Source organism: Miniopterus schreibersii (assembly GCF_964146895.1).
Source record: "Miniopterus schreibersii genome assembly, chromosome: 17".
Taxonomy (NCBI): Eukaryota; Metazoa; Chordata; class Mammalia; order Chiroptera; family Miniopteridae; genus Miniopterus; species Miniopterus schreibersii.
In genome coordinates, this window is record NC_138117.1 from 33968217 (window position 1) to 33987464 (window position 19248).

The 19248-nt window shown below is 39.3% G+C and overlaps 1 protein-coding gene across 2 annotated transcripts; it reads left to right on the top strand.

Moving 5' to 3' along the window:
- The first annotated feature begins 3866 nt into the window (after window positions 1-3866).
- On the top strand, window positions 3867-18016 carry SQLE (squalene epoxidase). 2 transcript variants are annotated; one of them, XM_081117120.1, is made up of 11 exons: window positions 3867-4570; window positions 7675-7927; window positions 8985-9165; window positions 10236-10332; window positions 11243-11356; window positions 11440-11611; window positions 13409-13504; window positions 14368-14510; window positions 14919-15015; window positions 16659-16746; window positions 17496-18016. In XM_081117120.1, the coding sequence occupies exons 1-11, from the start codon at window positions 4280-4282 to the stop codon at window positions 17686-17688; spliced, it is 1725 nt and encodes a 574-aa protein (XP_080973246.1). In that variant the 5' UTR covers window positions 3867-4279; the 3' UTR covers window positions 17689-18016. The 2 variants fall into 2 exon arrangements, with proteins under 2 accessions (XP_080973246.1, XP_080973247.1); XM_081117121.1 differs by lacking the exon at window positions 16659-16746.
- Window positions 18017-19248: the final 1232 nt, after the last annotated feature.

Below are 19248 nucleotides of genomic sequence, written 5' to 3' on the forward strand. Positions count from 1 at the left end.
ATCATTCACCATGAAAGTTCTGGGATCTTTCTGCATAACCACTTTTCTAATATATTACTGTGTGTTACACACACACACACACACACACACACGTGCGTACACAATTGTGTCTATATTTTTGTCTTCCTAATTTCACATCATTTGTCAATTTACTTGTTTTAAATTATTAAGAGGTTTTTAATGGCTTCATAATACTGCATTGAATGATGTACCATAACCATACAATTTAGTTGTTTTGATGTCAGATGTTTCTCTGTTGTTTCCAGTTTATGAATAGGGTTTTTTTGTTTTTTGGTTTTTATTGTTTTGTTTTGGTATTATGGTTCTGATTATTTGGTTTGGCTTTTTTGCTTTGTATTGTTACACAAATCTTAGTGTCCATCTCTAATTATTTTCAAAGAGTGAATTCCTATAAATCAGATTATTGAGTCAAAGGGCATAAAACTTTTAAAGGCATATTACGTAATCGCTTTCCAGCAATACTTATCAATTTAAGTTACCCCAATGAAATAATTTTGTTAAATACCTTTTGGAGGGGGCAGGGGAGAAAAATGTATAATTGAAGGCCAATAGCTTTAAATGCTAAAAACCTCTTTTAAGGCAGCTTGTTTGGATAATCTTCCCCCAGCCCTTCCCTTTCCCTCATTTGGGCTAGGGTCAGCTGAGAGACACTTTGGGTTGAATCATTTTAAGAATTACATGAATATTTCCTTGTGTGGCTCTGGGCACAATTCCAGTAAATGTCATCAGAAGTTGCTCTAAGAACTAGAGAATTGGTATGAGGTCAAAGCCCAGAAGTACTAAGAGGAGGAACGGTTGAGGAAAGGTTGTTTTGGGGGTCATATGATGCCCAGGAGAGTGTTTGGACATAATTATTTTGCTAGCAGATAAAACATATTTGGGGTGAAAATGATGACTGGTGCCGTACTTCCTTAAACTCAGCGAAGTGTCTGGTACAGGAGTGCAAGGAACTTTAGATTTCATATGCTTCTCCCCCCAGAGGGTGACTCACTTTTGACTTGTCCAAGGTCACAGAGCTGGTTAGTGACGGCCAGAATTTAGGTCCCTTGATTCTAGTCACCCAGTCTTCCTACTACACCATTGTCATTCATCATTCATTCATTTATTCATTCATTCACAATACACTTTTATGGAGGATAAGTTAAGTGCAAAGCATTGCGATAGGTGCTGTGGGTGATTCTGATTTATCACAGATCCTTCCCTCAAGAAACAGGGACTAGTGGGATGATAAGACTTAACCGTAACTGTACAGTCAGAGATTGGAACAATAAGGTATGAATAAACTATTATACGACTTGGTGGAAAAGGTGACAATTCAGCTGTGCTCCAAACAGCAGAAAGGATTTGTATATAAGTCATAGCGTTTAAAGTAGGCAGTCCAGGGTTAAATAATGGGCGAGCAAAGGCACTAATCTTAGGCCTTACTAAATTCTTGGGTAGTTTCATTTTATAACAAGGGCCATTTCTCACCCTGACTTTTGCACTTTTGTTGTTTGCATTAACATGCTTGTTGTGAACACAGTTCATGTTTAACTTCCCTTGGAGACCTTACTTGACTCCTTCTAGGCCAGTGAAGGACTCTCCTGTTTCCATGGTTCCTAGTTTACCCACTCCCTCAGGACACTTTATGACACATCTGTCTTTGTTTTACTTCTTTGCCTATTATGATTTCAAATGAACTTGTTTATGACTTAAATGCTTTGACCCATGAGTGAATTTTGTTTAAACTAAGGAAGCTGTGCCAGGATGTCATTCATGTGAACCTGTTGATTGGCATCGCTGGGGCCTTATATATAAGACCACGTGGAGGAGAGACGATCATGTGATACTATTTTTTGGTGGTTTAAAACAATATAAATTTATTATATTCTAGAGGTTTAGAAGTCCGAAGTGGGCCTCACTGGGCTAAAATCAAGGTGTGAACAGAACTGCATTCTTCCGGAGACTCTAGGGGACCCTTTTCAGGCTTGTTAAGAGGCCTCATACAGTCCTTGGCTCTTCCTGAAACTGTAAAGGCAGCATTCTCAGGCTGAATTCTTCTCATGGGGCTCTCTCTCTAGTTCTCGCTCTTCTAACTCCTTCTTCCACTTGTAAGGACCCATTTGACTACACTGGGCCACTCAGATACTCTAAATGTGATATTTAAACTTTAAATTCTAAGAATTTATGAGGACTTACTGAGAGTGTTCGGTTGCGCACAGCTACTCTTCACTGATCTATCTAAATAGCTCTCCAGAGATCTTGAGACACTTGCTCCAGGCTGTGGTCAGGTTACCCTTGGTTGGAGTGGCGTTAAACTGTGCAGCAGTATCAGGAAGAGAAGGGACATCTTTCCTGCCTTGCTGAGGCTGTTCTTTGTAGGCAATGGTGTATACCGGTACAGGTCTCTGGAATAATAACCTTAGGAGTGGCCCACCTTGCCTGCCCACACCGGTGCCCTTGCCTGCTAGCTGTCTGCTCCAGAATGGAGGGGGACCTAAGCTGGCAGCTGATACCCAGCGTTTAGTTGGAAGAACTGACTCTACAGAAGAAAAACTTGTAGGAAGTTATTACTTCACTAAATTTGGGCTTTCATCTCTCCTTTGCCTGCAACAACACTGTAATTAATCTGTCATTGGTTTGTAATGTTATCTATCAGTTTATTAAGAGACATTATCCTATATACTATTGGCTTGTGAAAATATTACTATTATAATTCCCACAGTGAACCTGTGTTAAATAAATATCTGGAAAAAGACAATCTTAGTCTCTCAACATAATTTGCCCCAAACGAAACACCGCCATGCCCTCCTCCCCACGTTTTTTATTTTGAGAGACAAGGGCGAGGCACATCAGGGCACCTTTAGCCTGAGGACAGTGAGGAGGCTGAGCTGACGGTTGGGGGCGAGAAGGGAACACCTGGCGTAACCCCTCCGGGCAAACGCCTGCCTACTCTTTCTTCCGTGAACACCTGGAAAGTCACGTCCGCGCTTCCACACCCGCGCACTCGGCACCTGACCAGACGCTGTTCTGATTCGTCCCTGGAACCCCCGGTCGGCCGGTAGTGAGCGCTCAATACATGCTCCCGGGATGAATGGAAACATTGGGACTTGAGGCCGGAGATCTCCAGGCAGCGATGTCCTCGGAACCAACCCACCTTCCCCCGAATAGGACCCCAGCGGCTGAGGCTGCGGGGAGTAAAGTGACCGCGCGACCCAGGGCAGAGCCCCACCTCCTCCGGAGCCAGGTGCCTCCCCAACCGCCCACGGAGCGGCCGGCGCGAGCCCCCGCCTCCGTCCCACCGGCGCTACATCGCCCTAGCGCCTCTCGGGGCGTCACCGCGAGGGCTGCGCCGCCCGCGATTGGCCAAACGCGGCATAGCGCCATCTCGGCCTACCGCGTGTGCGCGCCCTCATTGGACGGCGGCGACGGTGGGCGGGGCCTGCGCTGACGGCGTGCAGGGCGGGGCGGGCTCGCGCTCTGGAGCCCCGCCCACTGGTCCGGCGCGTTGGTCAAGCTCTCCGGCGGCCGGGGCGCGCGGGCTCGGCGGTTACTGTTCGCTGCGTTGGCGCGGAGACGGAGTCGCGGGCCGGAGGTTAGGAGGCTGGTGGACTGGGAGCCGCTGCCGAGGAGAAAGTCTCGAGGTAGGGGCCGCGCTTCCCTGCCCGGGAGCCGCAGCCGTGAGTCCGAGCCCTTCGGTGCGGGGAGGAGGCAGCCCCGCCCCGCGGGCTGCGCGGGCGGCCGCCCCGGGAGGCGAGGACCCCGACGCTTCGCTTGCCCCGCCATCGCTGGCGAAGAGGCGAGGCCGCGGTTTTCGCGGCGCCAAGATATTTCTTTGATTTTTATCCTCCGTCTTTTCCGGAAAGGGCATCTGCTGCTGTTGAGAGAGAACAATTTTACCGCACGATGAACCAATGTCCGAATTAAAACCTTCACCCTCAACAACCCTCAGGAAAACCCATCTTAAAAAAAGAGAGAGAAAAATAAATGGATTGCCTAAGAGAGGAGAGAGCATAAATCGGGAGCCGTTGGAGCAGGCGATTTTGAAATACTGCTAAGTCCCAGCTTCCCCCCTTCAGATACTTTTATACCAACTTTTTGATTTTTCTAAATTAGTTCGCTTTGAATTGTAATCCCGTGACGGTGTTTACTGGAGTTGGGCCGGTTCCCGGTGCTCCTTTTGGGAACACATTTTGGGGAGAATCTCTGATCATCAAAACCCTACAAGGAAAAAAGGGATCTCAGCTTCGACCGGTGCCACCCAAGGAGCCTTTGAACCATGTGGACTTTCCTTGGCCTTGCCACTTTCACGTACTTTTATAAGAAATGCGGGGACTTCATCACTTTGGCCAACAAGGAGCTCCTGCTGTGCGTGCTGGTGTTCCTGTCGCTGGGCCTGGTGCTGTCCTACCGCTGTCGCGCCCGCAGCGGGGCCCTCCCGGGGCGCCAGCCCAGCGGGTCCCAGCTCACCGGCTTCTCGGACATCCTCTCCGCCCTGCCTTTCATCGGCTTCTTTTGGACCAAATCCCGGCCTGGGACAGAAAATAAAGAGCAGCTCCGGTCCAGAAAGGTAGGTTGAATTCAACTTACTCAGGTATGAATTCTCATTTAATTGTTTGCTGTGTTTTTGTTTTGTTTTAGAAAGCTCTTGTGTGCTCCTTGGCTCTCTTAGCAATGCTTTGAAAACACTTGTTTCATTTAGCGTTGGTTGCCCAAGGATAAATGAAGTTGGTTTGAGTACGAGTATTGATTTGATTATGGAAGATGAAGTGAAATGTTAGGATTTCATTTTGAAGGAAGAAAGAATCACTTTCTGTGATGGAAAAAATGTGTTATTTAAATCCTTGGGTAAGGACAGCATTCCTTACCTGGGAAGAAGGAGACCTGTTGCAGGTAAGTCCTCCACTGTCCAGAAGCGACAGCTGGCTGGGGCAAGTGACTGAGCAGCTTGCAAAGGTGGCAGAGTAAAAAATAAAAATGCTCAGCATTCTGTAGCATGGGCCGAATGCTCTCCGCTTTCCTCTTCAGTGGGGCTTGAGGAGATCAGCGCAGTGATGTCCTGAGCAGGTGAATGCGAACTCATGCCCACAGTGCGGTCATGCTTCCAGTTCAAAGGCTGGGCTTCAAATATATGCAAAGTTATGATCCTTGAAAAAGCAGCAGAGGACAGTGGTAGGAGATGATGGGTTTTTGTTTTGTTTGTTTTTAATATATCTTTATTGATTTCGGAGAGGGAAAGAGAGGGAAAGAGAGAGAGAGAAACATCAATGATGAGAGAGTCATTGATCTGCTTCCTCCGGCAGGCCCCCTGTTCGGGATCAAGCCCACAACCTGGGCACGTGCCCTGACCTGGAATCGAACCCCAGTCGCTTGGATCCTAGGTCGATGCTCAACCGCTGAGCCACACCCTGCTGGGCGATATGGTGGTTTTTGAATTCAGAACATTTAGGGCCTGTTGGCCATTAGTGTTTGGACTTTTTCCCAAGAGCACTGGAGGATTTTAACAATATTTGATTTTTACTTTTTAAAAAGAACATTCCAATTACTGTGTGAAGAATAGATTGTAGGGAGACAAGAATGGAAGCCAGGGTATCAGGTAAGAGACTAGAGCAGTGGACCAAGTGAAGGTTGATGGTGACTTAGAGTTAGGGTGAGTGAGTGACCTGCAAAGTCAGGGTCCTGGATCTGCATCATTTTACTACATCCACAGTACAGGTTAGCAAGGCTTACAGAAGAAAGGGACTTGGTTTAGAAGTTTTGTCCCCCCTCTTCTGGCTATGAGACCTTTGGCAAATGGCTTTCTTTCTGTAAGAATGTTGTCTCTTCTGTTAGATGGGGACAACAGTAGGCTTACTGGTAGTTAGGGAATTAAATGACTTAATGCCTGGTCCATAACTGTCTAGTAAATAGTAGCTATTAATGTTAGTCTAAAGGTAGGATGCATCTTTTAGGCGCCTACTGGGTAGTGCTAAGTTCAGTGGTATGGTGGGTGTGGGCTGGAGAAATGGGACAGGAAGGAGAGGGAAACTTAGATTCTCAGCTTGAAATCTTGGGTATTATTGTCTGAGATAACCTCCCACAGGGTCACTGAGCACTTGTCCAGGTGGCTGGAATGAAGTTACCTTCTGTGTGGACAAATCTTCGGGTAGGAGCGGTCTACACTGGTTCCACTTTGTGAATGCCTCGGGCTTTCTGCTTTGCAGAGTACTTAAGTTCCCATTAGTGCTTCTCTCCTGACCAGGTTCTGGCTTCCTCCAGAGTTCCCATTCCAAAATTGTGTAAGTGTGTGTTGAACAGGGAAAACCTCAGAAGAAAAACTAATTGAAAACTGGCTAATATGACAAAAGGAGCTTAGCTAGCTCTCAGAACAGTAATTTAAATACAGTCGGTTATTCTGGCCATTAAGAAATGCTGTACCGATGGGAAGAGTAGACTATTGTCTTCTCTTGGTAAAGGACAGAAAGGTAATTTCTCTAAGAATAATGATAAAAAATGGAATGGACAAGGCCCCAGTCCATTATGGAAATATAGGAAGGCTGGGTGAATATTAAAATCACAGAGAATTAAAGTTCTAAAGGATTTTAAGGGTTATCTCCTTTCTGCCTGAGGTCTCTTTTATTAAAACCACTTCAAAGTGACATTTCATCGTATAGTAATTCTTAATGTCGGAGAACTCAAGGAAGATGATCCTGTATCCGAAATGTAGTCATATTTGTGAATGCATGTACCAAAGAATTAAAAAATTACTTATTACAACATGGAATTGTTCATCAAAAATCCCAAAACAATCACTGTTATTCTCAGTGGGCATAAATCTCTCAAAACAGGACCTTTTATCTTCCTGAGTTCCAAGCTCAAGTTTTTACTGTCCGCCCAATTAGCGATAGGTTTAATTAATGTTTGTCCTTATCGGTAAATTGGAGGACCAGCTTGACATCATTGACCAGGCTTTTAGAGAATCGGAATGGGCAAAAAAGAAGGGCTAAATTAAACATGTTCTTATATGTTAAAGACTAAAACTGTGAACAGGTTAAGTTCCAAGGGACAATGAGGTATTTTGTTCTTTCTGGAATTTTGTGTAGTTAAATTATTCTCAGTTAGTAGATGAGTAGGCCGGATTTCACAGTTTGTTGCATAAAAGTGATTTTAGGTTAAGGTCGATTTTTCAGAATACAGTCCAGAAGGAGAAAATAAAGATGAACAGTGGAAATAATGTAAAAGGTGCTGAATTGTTTGCAACAGGAAGTCAAACTAGAAGTTGTATGTGATTTACATTTGGTAGGTGCTCAGTATATGTTTGAAGCATTGAGTAATTAATGATAGAATTTTCTCTATAATAAATCTTTGAAGCCCCTTATAAACCTTTGTTTGAAATTTGGCTTGGTGTGAATTTCTGAATATATCTGTATCACATCATTTTTGACATATAATATTGGAAAAAGGAATATACACTTAATTTTATTGGAATATTATTATACATTTTTATTTCTCCAGCGTTTTGATATTGTTGGTTTTTGTATATGATCAGGATTTAAAAACATAATGGTTCATTTGGTTTGGTAATGTTTAGGGTGTAGCTTTTGCCCAAGATGCAAAAGTCCGGTGTATATGTAGTAGCAGTATGATTTAAGGATAGCAAATGTGGATACATAATTTACTTCTTTTTTTAAACAGTGCAAAAAAGGAACCAATATTTCGGAAACCACCTTAATAGGAGCAGCTGCCTCTACATCAATATCTTCTCAAAATGATCCAGAAGTTATCATTGTGGGATCTGGTGTACTTGGCTCTGCTTTGGCAGCAGTGCTCTCCAGAGATGGAAGAAAGGTGACAGTGATTGAGAGAGATTTACAAGAGCCTGACAGGATACTTGGAGAATATCTGCAGCCAGGTGGTTATCATGTCCTTAAAGACCTTGGTCTTGAAGGTAAGTTCATACTGGTTTTTAGGAGTTGTATAGTATAAGCAACTATCCCTGGTAAAAAGGTATTCTATTTTATTTTCATTTTAAAAAGATACTTTACTCACTTTAAGTGTAATTAAAAAGCACATTAGAAAACTAATTTATTTTGATCTTGGCATAGATGTGTGATAAAAGTTTTTCTTTCATCAGAAATGAAATTATTTTCAGTTACTTTATCTTAATATATTGTATTTTAATGTACTTAAACATATAGTATGTGACAACATTAATATACCTGCTAAAGTCCCCTTTTTCATTTAACATAAGCATATTTTTATTACTGTTAACCATTCTTTCTCATTATAATTGTAAGGCTATGCATAGCATTTTCTCAATTGATACTTCATAATGTACTTTACTTTTCTAACTTACATTAATACTTAGGTTATTTTCAGTTTTTCTTAATTAGAGATAACACTAAGTGAACCTATTCTTCATTATAACTTTAAAAATTATTAAAAATTATATCTTCCAGGTAAATGTCTTAGATGAATTTTCAAGACTAAGATGATTATGTCAATGGATGATAACTTTGTGATTTTGATAATTATTGCTTTAATTACTTTCTAAAATGTTTATCACATGACCAATAATACATAAATTCATCAATTTTATCCACCCACCAATTTTGATAGATTTGATGTCTTACTGTTTTTAATTTCATTAATTTTTTTTAAATCAAGTTTTGAACATTTTTCCTGATTTGTCCAATGTTTCTATATTGTTTAATGTGAATCATCAGTATACTTTCTGCCCATTATTATTGGGATCTTAATGTTTTTCCTATGGATTTTAATGTGTAAGTTTTATATATAAATATTAATCTTTTGTGATACTAAGATTTTCATCTCCTAGAAGCATTATAATTTCTGAAATAGTTATATTAATGTCCAGTTCCCCAAATGGTATCACACCTTTTTGAGGACAGAGACTCTTTCCATGCCTCCCTGACTTCTTCGTGCCTACATAACTCTGGGCATTATTAACAACATTGATTTTCTTAAACGGAATTGTTTTGCAGATACAGTGGAAGGTATTGATGCCCAGGTTGTACATGGCTACGTAGTTCATGATCGGGAAAGCAAATCAGATGTTCTCATTCCTTACCCTCTGTTAGAAGACAATCGAGTGCAGAGTGGGAGAGCTTTCCATCACGGAAGGTTCATCATGAGCCTCCGGAAAGCAGCCATGGCAGAGCCCAAGTAAGACTATGGCTTCAAATATATAATGTTAAAGAATTAACACGTTTAAGCTTGACTTTTGTACAAATATATTTTATAAATTTTCATAAGTGTAGGTATGGGCCAGATCATAGTTCTTATACTAAAATACACCATAAGTTAGCAGAGTGTTAAATCTTTTCAGTGCCTTTATTCAGAATGTCATATAAAGAATTTTTTTAGAAGGACATGGAACTATTGAGAATTTTCCTTTGACTAAATAAACTGATTTTTATGTGGCTGGAATTTAGAGGATGTAGTTGTTATAACTAAGATGTAAGTCAGTGTGTGCCTTTGGGAGTTGGGGTTTGTGGCTATGATACTTCCTATTAAAAGTCAGGACAGAGGCCTCCAAGGGAAATTCCTTGTTCCGTTGTTATGAAGGACCTAGTGTGACAGGACTGGCTTCATCTCTTATTTTATTTGCCTCTAGCCTTTAATCACTACAGTTGAGGAACTTTTAAATATGAGAACCCTCATGTCATTGGCATAGGCTTAAGAGTTAAAGAAATAAGTGGACTTATCCTTGGGACAGAAAGGATTTGGTATCTGTGGAAGTAGAATATGTTTATTGTAGAAAAGTACCCCAAATATAAAGAAGATTTAAAAAGTTATCCTTGATCCTTCTGACTAAAATTCACCACTCTGAATAAATTGCTGGATAAACTTCTATTCTGTTTCCCCATCTGTGTATGAATTGGTTGGGTATTAACACATCATATGTTAAGTTTTTCTGCATGTATTTTATTTTTAATGAATTGAGATAAAAATCTAATGTTACTTTTAAAAATACTTTTTAAATCATTACATTAGTAATTTAGAGTCAGTTTTTAAAAGTTAGAAATTAAAAACCACACATAATCCTAAAAACCATTACTGATGTTTTTGCCTTTTTTGTTCATTCCAGACCTTTTTCTCTGTACATGTGTGTGCACCCACAGGCATGTCCAGTTTACGTGGGTAAATTGGAGATGAGGGATAAGGAATTTATGGTTCCTTATTTAAACTGCTCAAGTGTGCTACTATAGGATCTATTTCTGTTTATCTTTTAGTACGAGGTTTATTGAGGGCTCTGTGCTACAGTTATTAGAAGAAGATGATGCTGTGGTTGGAGTTCAGTACAGGGATAAAGAAACCGGAGACATCCAGGTGAGACTGATCAAGCATTAGCTTCTCCTAAGAGATTCTTCTCTTTTTCTCCTACTCCTTTGGAAAAGTAGGCTCGCCAGCTTCTCTAACAAGTGGACCGAGTTCTTTCTAAGCCTTGTGCCACAGGGCGGGTTTCAGATGGTAACTCATTGCCTTTAGTGCACCTCAGAATGCTGTACAAATAACTTTGTAAACGAACACCACTGTATTAACAGTATTCAAAAACGAGTGAGAGACACTCCAGCGGAGAAGGAGAGGGGGACTGGAAGATGAAGAACGGAGGATTCAACATAAAAGAAATGATTAAGATAAAAGAAACAGTTGTTTAAATAAGAAAGGCAAGAGTAAGGGAATCTCAGGAAATGGCAGAAGAAAATAGTTTCCAGTATCTTATTCCCATTGGCCCAGAACTCTGTGGGTTCTGGGCTCACCCCTTCCTAGAAATGGAACTCTGATGAGGGTGATTTTCAGGTAAGATAAACTTGCACATATATCCATGTGTGCAAAACTTCTTCAAAATCCTAGCCACTGCCTGAAATACTTGATGAAGTTAGGAAATAAAAGAATTCAGCTAGTCTTTAGAATTTGTAATGAACGAGATTCAGTCTGCTATGGCTGTGCTTGCTTTCTGGTTTTCTCCATTGTTTATCAAAGTGCAGCTTAGTCCCAGCTGGTTTGGATGACAGTTTAGTAGGAAGGTGACCCTCAGGGACTCAGAGGAGGCGTCTCCACAGATGGGCACTCATTAACTCAAGTCTGCATAACAGTTTCCTCAATAGCATTCTCTTCAGATGCCCTCTATAATGTTATAGGATAGTATATTTAAATCCATTCATGCACATTTAAAAGAATGGTCCTTTTACTGTATATTTCTAACTGTTTAGCTGAGTATTCTTTATCTTTGTTGTAGGAACTCCATGCTCCACTGACTGTTGTTGCAGATGGACTATTTTCCAAGTTCAGGAAAAACCTGATCTCCAATAAAGTTTCTGTTTCATCTCATTTTGTTGGCTTTCTTATGGAGGTACTTACTGTAGGCGTGAAATTGTAAAAAAAATAAAAGCAACTTGAAATTTCAAAATTATTAACATATTTTCTTTTTTTTAGAATGCACCACAATTTAAAGCAAATCATGCTGAACTTCTTTTAGTTAATCCAAGTCCAGTTCTCATCTACCAGATTTCATCTAATGAAACTCGAGTACTTGTTGACATTCGAGGAGAACTGCCAAGGAATTTAAGAGAATACATGGTTGAAAAAATTTACCCACAATTACCTGGTAAGAAATAGGATTTCACTTCCATTGTAATCTAAGTTTGAAAGCACATCTCACAAAAGGCTCTTCATCTCCACTTCTCACTAACGCTGTCTAAAATAGACCAGAGATAAGATGGGCAGGTGAAAAATGCATCCAGCCAATCAGATACACTGGAGCTGAACTATTTGTTTAAGCTAGCACATAAGAAAATCTCCAAGTTAAAAAAAAAAAGGTTTCAATATATTTTTCTTATCAATAATTAAAGCATAGTTTTCAGAATTACCAATATTGATAAAATTTTAATATTTTTTAAAGTAGTCTGGCTAGCAATCTAAGGTCTGTGAATTCTTGAACTATCTCTATACTTAATTACTTTAAGCTTGGGTTTGTGGTAATGATAGCTACCATTTATTGAATGCGTACTATGTAAGAAGTGTTTTACAAACAAAATTTTCTTTAATCTATACAACTGTCCTGTGATGTAGGCATTATCATTATCATTCCCATTTTATAGATGAGGCAGCCACAATTCAGAGAAGTTACTTAGCTTTTCCAAGCATGAACTATTAGTAAGTGGCACAGCAAGGGCTGAAACCAGGCCTGTGCGGCTCATACGTTCCTGCCCTTAGAACATGAGAGCTGTAAGGAATCTGAGAGATCATTTTTGTTTTGTGTTCAATACAGAAAGGCTTCTGGGTTGTTTAATTTTTTAAATGGGAAGGTATAACTAAGAAGTATAAAAAAACTATTACGAATGTAGGTAAGATGGAAGGTAAACGTGTTTGCCAATTATGATTATAGTAATAGGAAACTATCTTTGTTATATGAGTATATCTTATTTAAATATTTTTTTTCAAGTTATTTTTTAAATTAAGTGAAAGCACTGTGTTTAATAACAGAATATTAACAGAAATGAAGTGAAATGAAGGTAAACGTGGATCAACTTAGATTTTTAATAATGACATTTTCAACATTTTACTATATTTTCATTCAGTTAAGCCATTTTTAAAGCCTTCTAATGTAAAAATCAGTTATGCATATTTAGGAAAAGGAACATTGATCACCTGATATTTTTAGAATTTTTATGTTTTTCTTGTAGATTGTTTTTTCCAGTCCAGAGGTTAATTTGAGCATTCTACCCTGAGATCATGGAGGGAAACAGTTTGTGGGTTTATATTAGTAATAGGTTACTGAAATTCTCCTTGTAGGCACAGAAGGGTTTCAGCGTAGGCATTCTGCTCCTGTGATCACAGAGTACACTAGGGTCTGTATGAAAAGAAAGTTCATTTTCTGTGAGTAGAAGCACAAACTACCTTGGAGGTAAACTAATCTGTTTCATTTTCCAGATGATGAAACTAAAGCTTGGAAAGCTAGAGCTCTCTACCTCTTACCCTTTTTCTGGTTGCGCACCCTTCTGCCGCTTGTGAAATGGTAGTGTCTTCATCTGTTAACACCAGAATGTGGTGGTGACAGTAAACTATTAGACATGGCAGCTGTCAGTTAACATTTGGAGGAGAGGGGGGGCGATTTTCTCCCAGCCTCATGTCATCCGAAGTTGCTTTACTCATCTGGTTCTTTATTTATTCAGCTGTATGTCTTTAATTTTCTCTTAGATTCCTTAGTCATTCCTTAGCATGAATAGGTGCTTAATAAACAATTTTATTAATAAAATAATTAGCTCTTGATTTATCACAAGGGAAATATGTGACAACCATAACATGTACAGTAAGTATTTCTTTATACTTGATACGAAAATGTGATAGCTGGAAATTGAAATGTTATAAAGCGTTTATTTGGTGGGCGGAATTTTTATTGCAGATCACTTGAAAGAACCATTCCTAGAAGCCACTCAGAATTCTCGTTTGAGGTCTATGCCAGCAAGCTTCCTTCCTCCTTCACCAGTAAACAAACGAGGTATTATTTTATTGGACTTATTTTATAAAGGGTATTCCAAATATTCAAAATCAGTATTCCAAGTGACATATACACGATTAAATTTATGCTGCTGGGATTAACGTGGGATAGAGAATTGGTTACTGTGAGTTACCACATTACTAATGCCAAAGTTAGTCTTATGATCTTTAGTTATTTAATAACTAAAACAGTTATCCATAATTCTGACAATGGACTGGGAATCTGAGTCAGGCAGCAGTCAGGAGGTGCACCTAGAGTCAAATTGTGGAGCTTCCTAATTTTCAGGTAAGGGGCAATCAAGGTTTATTCTTCCAAATGAACTTCTGATGGTTTTGAGAATGTCTACCCCAGTGCCTTTCAGCGTGAACTCCGATGTGGCTGGCTGTGCTCTTCCTAGGCCCTACTTTCTTTCCTTAGAACTGTACAGACATTTCTCTGCAGTGTGCTAGCAGCGAACATTGCTGTGCAATGTCAAACCACCTATTGATGTTTCCCCTTGTTAGAAGACTTGCTTTTTTATGCCCGGACACCTGTAGACTCTTTCGATTTAATTTTTTTTTCCCCATGAGAGGCCTTATGTTTTGATGTTGTTTAACATTAGATTTGCACATGGGCTTCCTGAGGGCAGGTACCCTAGTCTTTTTCTCACTGTATTCCCAGTATCTGGCACATACTAGGTGCCCAATAGCTATTGATTGAATCAGCTCTTGAATTTTTGCCTCAACAACATTTAGTAATGGACTGTTCCCTTGTTTTTCACATTATTTAGTAACATCAATCTTTATATGTTAACATAGTCTTTTTTTTTTTGGTCTCAAGTGATGCTCCAGGATAACGTCATAATCTAAATTCTCTCTTTGTAGGTGTTCTTCTTTTGGGAGATGCATATAATATAAGGCATCCTCTTACTGGAGGAGGAATGAGTGTAGCTTTTAAAGATATAAAGCTGTGGAGAAAATTGCTAAAGGGTATCCCTGACCTTTATGATGATGCAGCTATTTTCCAGGTAAGATACTAAATTATCCTGACAAAGTCTCAAAAGAGATTTCTTTGAGGAGCCTGAGAGGAACGGGCCTTGATGGGAGGATACTTAGGAACCTGATACTTAATGGTTCTTAGGCAATCCTATGCAGGCTCAAAGAACCTGACTTGCAACCTGTGAATCTTTGTTTCTGTATTTGAATATTAGGTAACACTTGATTGCATGCACCACTTTGCTCAGTGATTGTAAATTTAGCTTTAGTTACTCATTGCTTCGTAACTTATTGCTCTGAAGACGTTTTGGTAACTGACAGGGTGTAATTACTTACACATGGACCTCAGGAAAAATACCAGTTTGAGGGGATTATAAACATCAGCTGGTACTTTTTCTTTCTCCTTACCATATAGTGAGTGATCTTTTTTTTTCTTTCAGGCCAAAAAATCATTCTTTTGGTCAAGAAAAATGTCTCATTCCTTTGTTGTGAATATCCTTGCTCAGGCACTTTATCAATTATTTTCTGCAACAGATGGTAAGTGCAGATATTTTTAAAATAAATATTATTGAATTGCAGGTTTTTAGCACAGGAACAGAACTTAATTATAAAAAAAATTAGTGATTAGGCCAGAAACAGAAATGTTTCCTGAGTTTGCTGACTCTCAGGTTGGTAGTCATTTTTAATTCCATCCTTGAGCAGCATCATGTATCTGCTGTCTTTGCCTAGACAGCCTTAAAAGCAATACACCAATAATGTATTATTTTCAATTCCTTTGGTCCAAACCAGATCCTGCATATCCCCAGATGTATAAGATTGTGATGGAGGATCTTGGTGGCTATGAATGAAAAGGCAATATAGTCGTTCATCTTTTTCTTCCCAAAATTTCAATTTCTTCTCAAAATAGAATTTTATGAAATGAACGTAAGCTTTAGGTAACGTTTAGATTTTGTCATTAAATGCACAAGTAGCAGAGAGCATCCAACTTTTGTTCATTTCCAGTCTTCCTGCGCTTCTGTTTTTGTTTCCATAGCCCTTGTAGGGAGGTGGTGGCCAGTCTATACATTAAGGAAAACGTGACTTAGCGGGAGCGGTGTTAGGAAGGAAGGAAAAGGCAACAGTGCCGCCTCCCAACCACGCAGTGTACAAATCAGTTAATGACACTGGAACTTTAGGTTTTCAAGAATAAATATAACTCAGATCCCATTACTTCAGATATTCACAAAAACTCTTTCTATGACCTGGCCGAGGCCTTCATGGTCTGGGTTTGGTGACCTGGTTACGAAGGGTGATACCAATGCGTCTGTAGCCTCCGTAACCATCATTCTTGCTAAAAGGGACACAACTCATCGATGGCGATTTGCCAAACAGTCTCTCTTGCTAACTGGTAAGGAAGTTAAATGGCTGGTTGGCAAGTAAAGGAAAATAACTCGGTTCTGAGTTTTCCTAAGTTCTTTAAAGCTTTTCTAAGCTCTTGAGTTTCTGAGATTATGAATTTGAATCTGTCAATAAAACAACATAAAAAATTAGGAAAGATTGGAGGAGGAAGGAGCTTTATTGGAGTACAAGTTTACATCTGAATCTCATTTTATGGCTTGTGAAGAAAAATCTAGGCAGACCTGAAAAGAACATTAATTGTAAACTGTCAAAATAGGGTTATGGGTTGATTATACTATGTTGTGAGGATTTAATGAGTTACTTTGAAAAGTGTAAAAAACTCTATAGATAGAAGGCATTATTTTTTATTTTTCACAGCTTTTTTTTTTTACTTGATAATTTACTGCTCAAAGGTATGGGTTGGGCATCTTAGATAAGGTATATTTGGTTTCCAGAATTGTGATTTTATAACAAAAAACAGTTTACAAAATATTTTGCATCATTGAATGAATTTACAACATAATCAAGGAAATAGTTTAAACAACTCTAACTTCTGGGACTTACTTTTGGTACAGTCATTATTTATTAACAGGAAAGCTTATTCATATGGGTATCACTATCCATGATGTTGACTGTGGAATGCAAAGGAAATCTCAGGTTGTTGAAATTTCAGGACTAGATTTTTAAAATAATTATAGGTTTGATACGTGTTACATTTTCATTTTTTTTCTGACACATTATTAGCATCCTAACATAAATGTGTAAATGATTTGATTGAGAGTAATTTTTAAATTTTATTTTAGATTCCCTACATCAACTAAGAAAAGCCTGTTTTTTATATTTCAAACTTGGTGGAGAATGTGTTGCTGGTCCCGTTGGGCTGCTTTCTGTGTAAGTTTTGATGACACAAAGGAAACATATTCCAGATTTTCTTAGGATTATTCAGTTTATAAATTACTGTAAATCTTTCTTACATATTTTCTCATTTTATTATCCATTAGTATGCAAATCAGAAGGTTGCCCAGAGAAATGAGAAAAGGCAATGTTTAGTCCTGTGTTTTACTTCTGAGAAATAGCATTAATTAGAAGTTGTTGGCAGATGAGGCTAAAACCCTTGATTAAAATAGAAGCTTGTTTTTTGCCTGTGGATTAATCAGTGATCTGATCTATAGGAGCCATGGATGACTGAGAAACTTGTATTTAAAAATTAATTCCATTGAAGTGCAGGGACTCAGGAAACTAGTAATAATGTTGACAGTGCAGATGTTGTCTTTTCTCATTCATCTCTTACCTCAGTGTCAGGACTGCTATCTTTTGAAAACCTAGACTCTGGTAGGCCAGGCCATCCAGGTACTTCACACTGGGATCTCCATATTACTGACAGAAAACAGCTCAAGACCTCTGACTTATGTAAACTAGACTAAGAGGAGTTGCTGAATTCTCCAACGGGTATCTTCCAAGTAGTTTGTTGTAAAAATATTTTTTACAATTTTATCCCTGCCATCAAACTTGGCAGACAGACACAAGTTTATAAAGTCCTCTAAAATATACAATGTTAATACACATAATTAAAACTTTTTTATAGTAAATTTGATTTCTGGGTCTTACCAATATTGATGTTTTGTGTTTTTCTATTACAGGCTGTCTCCTAACCCTCTAAGTTTAATTGGACACTTCTTTGCTGTTGCCATCTATGCCACATATTTTTGCTTTAAATCGGAACCTTGGATTACAAAGCCCCGAGCCATTTTCAGTACTGGTGCTGTACTATACAGAGCGTGTTCTGTGATATTCCCTCTAATTTACTCAGAAATGAAGTACTTGGTTCTTTAAGCTTAACGAGGGACCATTTATGAATGAATATGTGAGCTCACCAAGTCCTAAGAGATGTTCGTAAGAGGATTTACGCAGCATAGCACTCTACACTTCTAAAGTGGACACTTCTGCGCCAAGATTGGGATTAATTTGTTTTTGAAGTTACTTGTATATAAACATGTAAATATATACTTTAATTTGCAGTTTAAAATGAAGGGTCAAATAAGATAGTTTAAAAGAATGTTACCATAAATTAGTGCTAATACTGAGAACAGTTTTTCTTTTAATTCAGTATCTGGTATGAGTTATCGTGGGACATACAAATAAAATGAAGAATGAACTCTCAGGTCTTTTTGTTTCTTGCTGTGGACTTCTTTACGTAGCTTCAGGATGATGGAAAAGACGACCACAGGAGGACGTAAAATGCAGAGGGAAACCTGTGCAGACGTTGTTGACAATGCTGGGGAAGTTGCCTTAAATCTCTGGACCTAATTTCCCTCATCTGTCCAGGGAGGCAGTTTGATAAGGTTCTTTCCTGAGTTCTTTGAAAATAATCACATTTGTACAGGAAAGCAACCAAGGGCGTTGTAAGTCCACTGTAGGGCATTAAGCCAGGCTAGGATTGTTTAAAGAAACAGTGAGTGAACAAAAAGCACTGTAATACCTGGCACAATGCCTTAAAATCAATTAGATTTTACTGAGTTTAGTGTATTTAAAAAGATTATAGAGCCCAGCTGAGCATGGCTCAGCAGCTGAGCATCGACCTGGGATCCAGGCAATCCGGGTTGGATTCCCAGTCAGGGCACATGCCCAGGTTGTGGGCTCGATCAATGACTCATCACTGATGATTCTCTCTCTCCCTCTCCTTTCCTCCCTCTGAAATCAATAAAGATATATTTAAATTAATTAATTAATTAATTAAAAGATTATAGACACTCAGAGGGTATCATGAGACTTCAGTAAAAAAATGCCAGTATCACTAAAGTAAATACTCCCCCTGAAATCAGAGCAGTAAAATATAATCTGGACTATTAAGTAATGACTTTAAATTCTAATGATTAGGCTAAAATTACTTGTAAGCTTTTAATAATAAAAATGTCCCGTTTTTAACTTCTAAGTTCTTCTGGTTGAGAACATTTTCCTCTGGTCAAATCACTAGTGGAATCAGTTGCATCCACCACTTTGCCTCGATTTAGCAGAGTGTCTGCTGGACTCATTCTCTTGGTTCATGAGATTCCCTCTTATTTACCCCAAAGTTCTGTTTTCTGTTTAAAAACTCACTTTCTCAGACCTGACCTGTTTAGCAGCTGACTTTCTTTGGGGGGCCATTTTCTCAGTGAATTCATTTCATACAGTTACCGTTACTCAACTACAAATGGGAAAGGGCAACATATTTTTGAGATGAGGTAGGATGGCTGTGGGGTTACTGGCCATTTCCTATGCGGCAGCCTGTCGGTGGATAAGACGTCAAGCTCCTCACTGCCAGGCAACAGCAGGCTCTTAAAAATCTGCCCCGGGCTTCAACCAGGCAGCTGTGGGGCTGCTGCTCCCTTCTGACTAGATGCCTCTTAAAACCTT